The sequence below is a fragment of the Myotis brandtii genome, unplaced genomic scaffold (genome assembly GCF_000412655.1).
Source record: "Myotis brandtii unplaced genomic scaffold, ASM41265v1 scaffold475, whole genome shotgun sequence".
NCBI lineage: Eukaryota > Metazoa > Chordata > Mammalia > Chiroptera > Vespertilionidae > Myotis > Myotis brandtii.
Window position 1 is genome coordinate 4122647 of NW_005368148.1, and position 12162 is coordinate 4134808.

The 12162-nt window shown below is 40.8% G+C and overlaps 1 protein-coding gene across 1 annotated transcript in view; it reads left to right on the top strand.

Moving 5' to 3' along the window:
* STAMBPL1 (STAM binding protein-like 1) overlaps positions 1 to 8693 on the top strand; it is a 39844-nt gene extending 31151 nt beyond the window's left edge. The window contains exons 7-10 of the mRNA XM_005875957.2: positions 2199 to 2368; positions 6238 to 6350; positions 7413 to 7512; positions 8359 to 8693. Of these exons, the coding sequence (XP_005876019.1) occupies positions 2199 to 2368; positions 6238 to 6350; positions 7413 to 7512; positions 8359 to 8415 (440 nt within the window). The 3' untranslated portion in view covers positions 8416 to 8693. The remainder of the gene's footprint in view (positions 1 to 2198; positions 2369 to 6237; positions 6351 to 7412; positions 7513 to 8358) is intronic.
* The last annotated feature ends 3469 nt before the right edge of the window (positions 8694 to 12162 follow it).

Sequence of the window (12162 nt, forward strand, 5' to 3'; positions counted from 1 at the left end):
ACAGTTCCTCATGTTGTGGTGACCCCCAATTTCATTGTTACAAATTGAACATAATTAAAGCATAGTGATTAATCACAAAAACAATATGTAATTATATATGTGTTTTCCGATGGTCTTAGGCGACCCCTGTGAAAGCGTCGTTCGACCCCCAAAGGGGTCGCGACCCATAGGTTGAGAACCGCTGTTCTAGAACATGGATGGTAAAATTTCAGGTCTTCGGATTTTCAAAACCATCTAATTTTCTAAGACAGATTTTTGTTGCAATTGTTGGTTTCACAAACATTTATATAATTAACTCTGCCTGCTTTTATCCGTGCGAGGTATCGCCTTGCCACCGCTTTTTCAGATATGCGTGCAGTACAACGAGGGCTTTGTGGCTTCCTTTAAGGCAACAGTTTCAACAAACGAAATCTTATGGCACAGGCCCTATTTAAGTATGGAAGATTTTATCTGAAATATGTGATGAAAGACAATGTCAACATAGAAGGAAATAAAAGAGAGGAGATGAAATTAATTTCTTACTTGCAAGAAAGATGAATAATATATTTTTGGAAGTGGCCTTTCATAGTCTCCTTGGGTATAAGTTTCTATGTCTGGGTACAGGAACATTTTCAGCCCTAAACATTTAGCTTAAGAACTGTTGTGTAATTGAATACATGCTCTGTTTTATTCTCCAGTACACATTCTCCTACAGTATTCCAGTGTTTCACCCTCCCCTTTCCTAGGAGGAAGGAAGCACAGGTGGCAAGCACAGCAGAACGACCTGCCATCTTGGTCACCTTATTTGCCCTTCAGGGGGCAGTGTGCTGTGGATGCTTCCTCCCCCCAGGACCAGTTGTACTAAGTTTCCTTCCTTCCTCCCTTCCTTCCTTCCTTCCTTCCTCCCTCCCTCCCTTCCTTCCTTCCTTCCTTCCTCCCTTCCTTCCTTCCTTCCTTCCCTCATCAGACAAATATGTGCCAGACACTGTGCTAGGTGTTGGCATTCGGTAGCCTACAACAGCCACAGTCCTTGCTACATGACGCTTGCAAAGACTGAGACAGATGATTAATTAGAAATGGTGCTAGGTGCTCTCAGTGGAAGTGCAGGATCAAGGGAATGTGTACTAGGAAACTGACCTCGTCTGGGAGGGTCTAAGAAGTGATGCTGACCCCAAGCCTGCAGGATACATAAAGTGAGCCGTGGACGAGGGACTGGGATGGAGGGAAGAGCTGTAATGAAGGCTGGAGGAAGAGTGGCCAGTTTGCAGGGAAGCCCTAAGACTAGAGAGAAGTCGACGGCTTCTGAGCTCAAAGAAGGAGTGCTGTGGAGGGATGGACAGCTAAACTCAGCATAATAGCTCTTACTGAGGTTCCTGCCACCTTTTTATAACCCTCTTCCTTGCAACTCTTATCTTTTACTGGAGGCGGGTAATTTATTTTAACTTTCTCTTGATCTAATCGCAAATCCAAAAGATTACCTAATTATGGAAAAACCCCGTGCGTCTCCCAATAGTAGAAGAAAATCCTAAGTCAGGAAGTGAAATCCAATATAATTAAAATAAAAACAAGACCATCAACCTCCAAAAGCCTTAGAAATGCCCTCTAGTAACAACACAAAGGTATGGAACTAGTATTTCCCCCTCCAAATAAACCCACTATTATTTTGTTCTGATATTCCCATTATAGATGTAATATATCCAAACATTATTTATTAACTAAACTGCCATAGATCAGTCTAGGACAGTGATGTCGAACCTATGACATGAGTGTCAGAGGTGATACGCGAACTCATTTTTTTGGTTGATTTTTCTTTGTTAAATGGCATTTAAGTATATAAAATAAATATCAAAAATATAAGTTTTGTTTTACTATGATTGCAAATATCAAAAAATGTCTATATGTGACACGGCACCAGAGTTAAGTTAGGGTTTTTCAAAATGCTGACATGCCGAGCTCAAAAGGTTCGCCATCACTGGTCTAGGATGCTAATACCTATTTATGGTACATTTTCTATTGTGAAAATGGCTTTCAAGCTCCAAACTGCTGACTCACATTTTGGGCAAATAATTCATTTCCTAGTTCAGTACCTGTACTTTGTCTTTGAATTGTGATTGGGGGAGGGGTGGGGGGTGGGGAAGATGATGCAAGTTGTGGGGCAGAAAATTCAGGACTATATGAATTTTTTTCTGCCAGTTCTTTTCTTTTTATTCCTCTCTCAGTAGATGATACCTTTTTGCTAATTGTTTTTCAGACACACAACGAATTTACCATTACCCACATCATCGTGCCAAAGCAGTCTGCAGGCCCAGACTACTGCGACGTGGAGAACGTGGAGGAATTATTCAGTGTTCAGGATCAGCACGGCCTCCTCACTCTGGGGTGGATCCATGTACGTGTGCCCTTTGGGTCTCAGTTGTGTGTGTGTGTGTGTGTGTGTGTGTGTGTTGTTGTTGTTGTTATTTTCCTCCTTGAGGAAATTCAGCTTAATTTAAATAGTCCCAACCTTTCAATATTTTTCAAGTCCAATAAATGTCATCACATCAAAGCATTTTCTTCAATGTTAAGTCTAAATCTGTCAAATCTGAACCTGGCGAGGGTTATATTGTGCTTTTTTCTACCAGGTTAAAAGAGGGAGAGACGTCTGGAAATTAGTGACTTGTTTCGATGATTTTTACAGAGTAGAATGGAGGCCTCATGAGATTTTTAACTAATTTGTCTAGACAGTTATTAATGTTCCCTTTCCCTTTAAGAAAATGTTGGAAAATGTTTCTTTTAAACAGGTTTTTGTACATACAGTGGGGCCTTGACTTACGAGTTTAATTCGTTCCGTGACGGAGCTCTTAACTCAAATTACTCGTATGTCAAATCAAAAGTGAACGAGTGAGACACGTGATGCTGGGCTGATGTTGTGGCGTTCACTGTGACGTTCGCTGCGCCAACTACCGGTGGGGTATCTGAAGCTGGCTCGTAACCCGAATTTTAGCTCGCAACTCAAAGCAAAAAATCGGTCGAGAGACGGCTCATATCTCGAAAAACTCGTTAGTCGGGACACTCGTAAGTCAAGGCCACACTGTATTAAGTAGGGACCATATATTCCATTGTACCTCCCCTGCAGGCCAATGATGTATAAACTGTATACACAAGCCACAGATTAGGGCCAAAAGGAGGGGGCTGAAAATATTGGGTCCTACCATCCCCCAGGCCATCGCAGGAACAAGAATGGGCTTAGGAATAAAAAGATGTGAGTTTAAATTTCAGCTCTGCTAAGAGTTCATTGGCAAGTTACTAACGCAATCTGAGTATCAGCTTTCCCACCCATGAAACAAGGATCAGAATAACTGACGTAAGGTGATGGTGAGTTTTAGATGAGATAATGTCAGGGAATTCCTTAGCACGTTTTTCTAGGGACTCAGAAAATTGCAGTTGTTGGTTTTGGTGCTAATGCTCTACTTTTCTATCCTTAGTGTAATCTCTCGGGGGATATTTTTCCATTCAGTCTCACACATCTGGGCCTGGGGTAGGGACAAGTCATCTCACCATTATGGGGTCCCAGCCAAGATTTCCAGGGCACATCCTGGGGACCTTCAAGAGCCCCTGACAAATGATGTGACCAGTTTTTTACTTGCTTTATAGAGAAGTACTGAACAGGGGCAGGACACACACACACACACACACACACACACACACACACACACACACACCCCTACACCCACAATGTCACGGAACATTTGGTGTTCTGTAATTCAGGAGAGGAGAGGAGAATTCACCTGTAAATTTCCATGTGCCCTTGGTCAGGACTCCTAACCTCCTTGCTTCCAGGTTCCCTCACGGGCCAAGTGGGGCTAATGTAAACCCTCTCTCCCTCGCCAGATTTGTGTGAGCTGTAAGCAAGATGCCAGGTTGAAAGCCTTATGAAAGTATAAACTGCCTCTCAAATACAAGAGATTATGTATATTGAAGAGTTTGCAAACTATGTCTATTTGTTTTACTTAACAGTAAGTAATGTGCCTTACTGTTTGCTTAGAAATTGCTGAATTTTAAAGGGATTATTTACTTTAATGTGATTTTCTGTAACAAGAAAGTATTTTGAAGCAAAAAAAAAATTGTAGCAAATAAATTGTAACATAAACTTAGGAAGAATGATAGTCCATTAAATTTGCTTACATCGAAAAGTCAGTGCTAGTTTATCTTACAAAACATTTCCCTAATTAGAAATCAGAGTTTTTCCCTGATGTCCTAGGTATCTAATGTATGCAATAATGAAATTGGGTCATTTGCATAATGGATTTGGCATAATTCTAGAATTCCAGGATTTTCCTTTTTGTTTAGTTCACTATATCAAATTTTACGGTTCGGTGGAAACACTAAAATGCTATATGTCTAAACTTCAGTGATTGTAATGACTTTTTGTGAAGATTTTTATTGGCACAATGATAGGAACAAATTCTCCAGCTAACTTTTTTTTTCAGATATAAATTAGTCACAGGAAAGAAGGGCTGAATTGGAATCAGACAGATCTGGAGTTGAGTTTAGACTTTTCAGCTTAATGAGCTGTATGACCTTCAGTGTGTTATTAACTCTTCTGCTTAGCTCGGTTTCCTCATCTGTAAAATGGGAGTAATAATAGCACTTCTCTCATCTTGTTGTTATAAGAATTAAATGAGATAATTCATGAAAAGTCATTCATTCAATTGCAATAATTGACATCTGCTGCTATTGTTATCATCATCGTCATCATTTTTTTTTTCCATAAAAAAGGTGGGGAAGGGAAGCACCATTTTCCCATGGGTCAGTTGTCCTCATGGAGTAGAAGTGATTCCTCCTGGCAGCAACAAAGGGCTCAGAATGCCTTATGTGCTTTCAGTTTGGAACGAAAAGGACAGGCGGAGTGACTGGTCTACTTGACAGCCTGCTCGCTGCCTCCAGAGCCCTAGAGTTCCTCTGAACACGTCTCACTTTCTCACCGAGGCCTACATGGCTCTCTGTGTCAAGGGAAGGTTTTCACTGAGACAGGTAACAGGCAGTCAGGCCCTCCCGCCCATGCCTTTACTGAAGCTTTGGGTTTTAAAAAAATGAGGTAATTTCCATTCCTCCGTTGATCTCGGTCTTTGCAGACCAAGTTACTTTTTTCTTTGCAGAACATGTGTCGTTCTGTAAATAGATATGAATGGATTTTTATCTTCATTCTAGTAAATAAAGTAGAAAGGAATTTTTAAATCTTACATCTCTTGAACAAGCTATTGTTCTACATAATGGCATGACGCTGTTTCTATGAGCCCATGCCCGATAGTGGTGACAACATTAAATTAACGCCAGCGAATGGTTTTGATTTCTTTCTATGTGCTAGGCATTCCACATGGATTGTCTCATTTAATTTTCATAATCCCGTGAAGAAAAGATTACCCTTATGTTAGAGTCAAGGAAATGGGCATGGGGAAGTTAAGGAATCTCCGCACTGTTCTACAGCTACTGGAGGAGGCCAGACCCAGGCAGTGCATGCCAAGGACCTGGGTTTCATGATGTAAATGGTCACATGCCTTTTTTGAGGGTAATTGGGTTGACTGTGAATTTTAAAATCATTGTGGCGGCATGGGTTTTTCATAGCCAAGTATGAACCTCTGATTTGCCTCTCATAAATATGTGTGTATATATGCCTCAAATCTGGAAGATAATTCCTTTACTTTTTTATCTCTTCCTTCTTGCATTGTGCATATTTATTGGCTGTGCAAGATGAGTCCCAAACACCTTGAACAACCTGAAGAGTTCCGTTCTCCCATTGGTAGGGGATGGCGATCCACATAGGGGTAACAGCACCATGTGGGGAATTTATTGAAAACTTTCCTTTCGTGTCCAGGGTTTTGTATAAAGTACCTCTGGGTTTCCAGTCACAGCTCTCTCCTCCTGACCAGCTGTGTGACCAAAGGCAAATTACTTAAAGGAGCTTCGGGATCCCTGGGTGGAAATTGAGATAATAATAGAGGTGTCTCCTTAGTTGAGTCGTGATGATTAATTTCCAGTTCTGTCTTTTCCAATAAGCAGAACGGACATGAACACTCCCAAGAAACTCTTCTCAAAGTCATAGTTTTTCCAAAGATGCAAACAGGGAAGGTATATGTCAGCAGACACTTTAAGAAGTTTATATCTGTTTAATGATGGTAAGAAGGAAATAGCAAATAACTAGAGTTTTCTCTTCCCATGGTCTGTGGCCTTGGCTAAGACTCAGCTACCCCATAAGATTGTCCTCTTCTCTTTCCATAGACACATCCGACCCAAACGGCATTCTTATCCAGTGTGGATCTTCACACTCACTGTTCCTATCAGCTCATGTTGCCAGAGGCGATTGCCATTGTGTGTTCACCAAAGCATAACGAGTAAGTGAATGAGTACCTGTACGTGGAGGGGCGCCAGTGAGGCTGGGACTGGGGCTGCTGGGTTCAAGTGTGTCCCCTCCACAAGGCAGGCACACCATGCCCTTGAGGGAAAAGGTTGGTGGCAGTCAGTTCCCATGTCTCTTTAGCTCTAGAGTTTTGCTTTTCAAGGTCCTTTTCAGTGGGAGAATTGCTGGTTCTCTTTCTCCAGTTCACATGACCTTGAAATGGATAAATTGGATGTTGTTATTCCAGTTTATCATTTGAGGTGTTAGTTCTCCTGTATTATTTATTTCCTGTTGTAGGAAAATGTCCAGCCTTCGTTTAATTACCTCCAAAACCTTCCTAGGTTTGGGAGACGATTATTCTTGAGAGTGATTATAAGCACAGGACTCAGGTCAAGTTATATAGGAATCCAGTCTCCACCCTCAACTGGTGTGTTTAGCAGGATGCCTGACCACCTTGAGGCTGGGCCTCTTCATCCCTGACACTTGCCCATCACAGGTTGATATGAGCATGAAACTCAAGATGACAGTCTACGTAAAGGGCTTAGCATCGTGCCTGGCCCCCGCAGGCAGCACTCTGTAAATACTTGCTGTTGCAATCACCACTATTGCCATTGTTAAAACAATTAGAAAGATCTGCCACCCGCAGTCTCCTCCAGGGGGCCTCAGCGTTTCCGATGTGGTCTCCCCAGCGGGTCAGCTGCCCTGACAATCTTGCAGGTGTTTGGAGTTCGCACTGGCCCCTCCAGTGTGTCTCACTTCTAGGCCAGTGCAGTCTCCTCCAGGGGGCCTCGGCGTTTCCGATGTGGTCTCCCCAGCGGGTCAGCTGCCTCTTGCCCTGACAATCTTGCAGGTGTTTGGAGTTTGCACTGGCCCCTCCAGTGTGTCTCACTTCTAGGCCAGTCATCGTAAGATTGGTTCAAAAAGTCACGTGGAATTCCTAGTTTGTGGTGCCTTCCTCCTTCCCATTTGAGGAATATGCTTGTGCCATTCAAATGAAGCATCAGGAAAGCCCAGACGATCCTTAATTTTTGTACCTTTCCTTCACCCTGAAACCCAGCACTGGCATCTTCCGGCTCACCAGTGCTGGTATGCTCGAGGTCTCCACCTGTAAGAAAAAGGGCTTTCATCCCCACACCAAGGAACCAAGGCTGTTCAGCGTGAGTAGACACTGTTGGATATTTAATTTTAAACAATATATTTTTATTGATTTCAGAGAGAGAGAGAGAGAAACATCGATGATGAGAGAAAATCATTGATCGGCTGCCTCCTGCACGCCCCACACTGGGGATCGAGCCCGCAACCTGGGCATGTGCCCTGACCAGGAATCAATCCGTGATCTCCTGGTTCCTAGGTCAAAGCTCAACCACTGAACCATTCCAACCAGGCACAGATATTTACATTTTTACCTTCTCGCTTTTTTTTAGCAGTATAATATGGGATAAAACATTGTAGTGCTTAGTTTGGAGTTTTCTTATCTAGAACATTAATTATTCTTTATAATTTGTCCTATTATTTTATTTACCGGCCCATGTCACCTTTCCATTTATGTATCTGTGTGATACTTAAATACAGTTTTCTTCAGATTCCAAGTAAGCAAACAATTCTTAAATAAAATGATATCGAATGTCTCATGAATTATTTCCACATAATGTGGCTACATTAATTTTTTTCATAGCAGTAACTTCTTAATCAGCATTGTATAGCCCAAAAGAAACATTATCTGGCTACAACTTTTCTTTCTAACTGATTCCTTGGTGGTTCTCTGGCTGTAACATCTGAGAAACATTAGTTTGAAGTTAGTATTTATTTAAAATAAAAATTACTTGGCAGCCTCTGTAAATATTTTCTTTTTGTTGAACATGGCTACACTTGATTATATTTGTTCTCATTGGAAATATTTTTTTTTAATTAGGAACATTTTTAAATTAGGAAATTCATATTCCCTCCCTAAAGAGAATTTTGTTAAACATTATGATCTAAAGACATTTTTTTTTCTTTCCTAGGTATGCAAACATGTGTTGGTAAAAGACATAAAAATAATCATGCTGGATCTGAGGTGATATGTTCTGAAGATTAGCATGGTCACCACCAGATACCTGCCCATGGACATGTGGTCCCTGGATTTTCTTAAGATGTTTCCAGAAGTGACTGATATTTTATATTTATACATTTTAGACCAGAAAGTTTGATATTTATTGCTCTTGTGCATTTTGAAGTTTTCTTTTTGGTTTGCTCTGTCTCAAGAGTGGTCACAATGATGTTAAATCAATACCCATTAATGGACCCAACTACTATAACCAGATAATAAATTATGCTGCAAACTATAATATGACCAGTATTTAAAGAGGTCTCTGCATACGTTTTCAGAGCATTAGATGTTTTGCTGTATTTTTTCTCATTCCTATGAAATATAATTCCAAACAAGGAATTCTGAGTAGCAGGTGGTCTCCAAGCCAGGCCATCTGCTTCCACAACCTTTCCCTGTGCTAGGAGATGAGCTGATCCCACATGTAAGAAGAAATGTGGCTGTAATATGGGCTTCATATGCTAAGAAACTGAGGATAACATCATTCAGGGAAGAGTGGGTTGTCTATGGAGCTGGACATGCAAAGTTAATTTGCCCTTAGCTGGTGGTGTCCGTAGACTCAAAGCCCCATGCATAGAGCAAGCCACACTCTAGTTCTATAGTCTAGGATCTGAAACTTCCAAGTCCACAAGTTGTCATAAGGAAGAAACAAGCCACTGAGCTACCCATAGCAGGCTCTTCATGCGTGAGAACCGGAGCAGAATCTGGGTGGCACAGTACTAGTAATTAGGGAGTAGACCAGTGGGGGAGGAATGCTACCTTGTCCACACACAGAGTGCAGGGAATACCCCTCTTTATAAAACAGAAATCATTGAACTTCCTGGTGGGCGCTAGTACATGCAAACAAGGTCATGTAGGCAACTCAGATATAAAGCCAGGAGGAGAGCAAAGGCTGGGAAAGCTGTGGTTGGCATACAAGACATTGACTGTGAAACCTTAAAATTGTTTACTCAAATTAGTCACTGTCTGGCTGGGTCCTGGATATAACAGTGGAATGATGGTGAATCTGAAATCTTTAGTCTGAAGAGGATGCTGAAAATGCCTCCACCGCTTTTGCAGAGGGAAAAGCATTTACAGGTTGCTCAAGAAATAAGCTCTATTATGTTTCCTGCTCATATAAAGGCTTATGAATAAGAAAAAGAAAACAAGCAACTAGCTGACATTTGTTCTATTCCGGACTTTAGGCAAGGTTTCCTTACCAACAGAAATGAAGTGTGTGTGTTATTGATTTAGCAGTTTCCTGTCAGCAATAAAATGTGTTACCTATCCAAGTTTTGCCTAGGGAAATACATAATTTTTAATTTGTTCCATTATAAAAATAACTTATTGAGGTGAAATTCACAGAAGATAAAATTCAGTGACATTTAAGATATTCACAATGTTGTGTAACCACCACTTTTCTCAGTCATTGGTAACCAATCCACATTCTGTCTCTATGGATTTATCTATTCTGGATATTTCCTATAATTGGAACCATACAATATGTGAATTTTTGTGTCTAGCTTCTTTCACTTAAACATAACTTTTTTGAAGGTTCATCCACACTGTACCATGTATCATCAGCACTTTGTTTTGTTTTTTTAGGGCTCAGTAATACTCCATTGTATGTACATACACAATTTGTTATACACAATTCACCCAAGGATGGAGGTGTGGGCTGATTTCACCTTTTGGCTGTTGTGAATAGTGCTGCTATGAACATGTGTGTAATGTACTTGTTTCAGTATCTGGTTTCAATCCTTTTGGGTATATATTTAGGAATAGAATTGCAGGGTCATGTGTAACTGTATGTTAACTTTTTTATGCCAACGTGTTTCCCACAGCAGCTAAACCATTTTACCCAACAATATATAAAGATTTCCATTTCTCCACATCTACAACAGCACTATTTTTTAAAAAAATTATAGTCATCTTGGGTGTGAAGTGGTATCTCATTGTGATTTAGAGCGATATGTTATGAAGTTCTTTTAAGTCAAATTTTTGACAGTCAAATCAGAGTTGGTGAAGATGCCAAAGAGTGCTGGAACCCACTCTCATGACACTCTGATTGTTGTGGAACTCCCGTCCTGGGCCTTCTGCACATTGGAACCATGTGCAGAAGCAGAACTTTATTTTATCAAGGATGGTCAACTCTTTTGATTGGGTAGGATTAGAAAAACAAAAGAGAGAACGACCAACAAGAGCCCCCAGTAACAGCACTCTAAAATACTATTCTGCTTTCCACTGAACTCAAGGCTTACGCATTTGGAAGGGAGAAGACTGACTACTTTGGAACATACCTCTGAAATCACAAACCTTTTTTAAGAACAAGGGCTCATTCTAAATGTGTAGGATAGGATTCACCTGCGTAATATATTTTTTGCTGAGTAGATGAAGCCATTTTTGTAACAAAAGAATGAAGTTAAATGATTTTAGGCCATTTCTTAAGGAGTTTCAGGCTGTAGAATATGCAGAGAGATCTAAGGAGGGGAGAAAATAAGTGATACAACGAAAGGACAGAGGAATGAAGCTCAAACTAGATACGGAGGGGGAGAAATAGAAAGCATGATCTAAGAATATGAAAAGAACATCTTTTGATTTGGTGTGTCTACAGTGCCACACATTTTTCTCCAAGACCAGGAAATCTGCTTAAGAACAGTGAACTTGAGGTCTCTGAAAAACTGTGTTAACTACACTGTGTAGGAGCTTGTTCTACCATTGGCTGTCCTTGAAGGTAGCATATGTTTACAAACCTAATCAGGAGAATCGTAATCATTTCTATTCCCTTTAGTCTTTAAGGAGCATGAAGTTACTACACAAAGAACATTCTAGAATAGCTGTAGCTATCAGAAACAAATTAGAATGAGAGGTAGTGTTTGAATGTTCATTTCCCAGATGCATTTCTGAAAATGAGATAAAGAATTTAACCTGCAAGATGAAATGCTTGAGAATGGCAAATGAATCAGAGATACCAAATTTCTCACTGGAAATTTCCCTAATTGCTTGTAATTGGTGTCTGATTTCAAGACAGACATTTCACAGAGGAAATGTTATGAATTCTACTTTGGAAAATTATAGTCAAGTCATAGTTGCATTTTTAAAGTCTGTGTGTGATCCAGTTTGGGGGGTTCTTCCAGTTCCACATCTGCAGCACACTCTCCCACCTCTGGGCCTCTGTCCTGAACACAGTCCATCCTCTACCCGAACCTCAACCCCTTTGCTTCTCCCCTTGTTTTCCTAGTTAACTCAGTCGTGTCTGTCTGTCTGTCTGTCTATCTATCTATCTATCTACAGTTCCACATCTGCAGCACACTCTCCCACTTCTGGGCCTCTGTCCTGAACACAGTCCATCCTCTACCTGAACCTCAACCCCTTTGCTTCCCCCCTTGTTTTCCTAGTTAACTCAGTCTTGTCTGTCTATCTATCTATCTACTATTATATTCAATATTATTTTGTATTAGTTTCAGGTTTACCACATAGTGGTTAGACAGTGATGTCCTTTACACAGTGGTCCCCCGACATTTCAAGTACCCACCTGCCCCCATACATAGTTATTACAATACTATTGACTATATTCCCTACGCTATAATCTACATCCCTGTGTTGGCCCTGAGTGACACCTCCCTCACTGCAATGGGAAATTCCTCAGACTGCTCTGTGTCATAAATCCTATTACAGAGACTCACACTCAGCTGACTGTACAAACGATGCTGCACTGACAACCGAGAATTATTCACTTTTT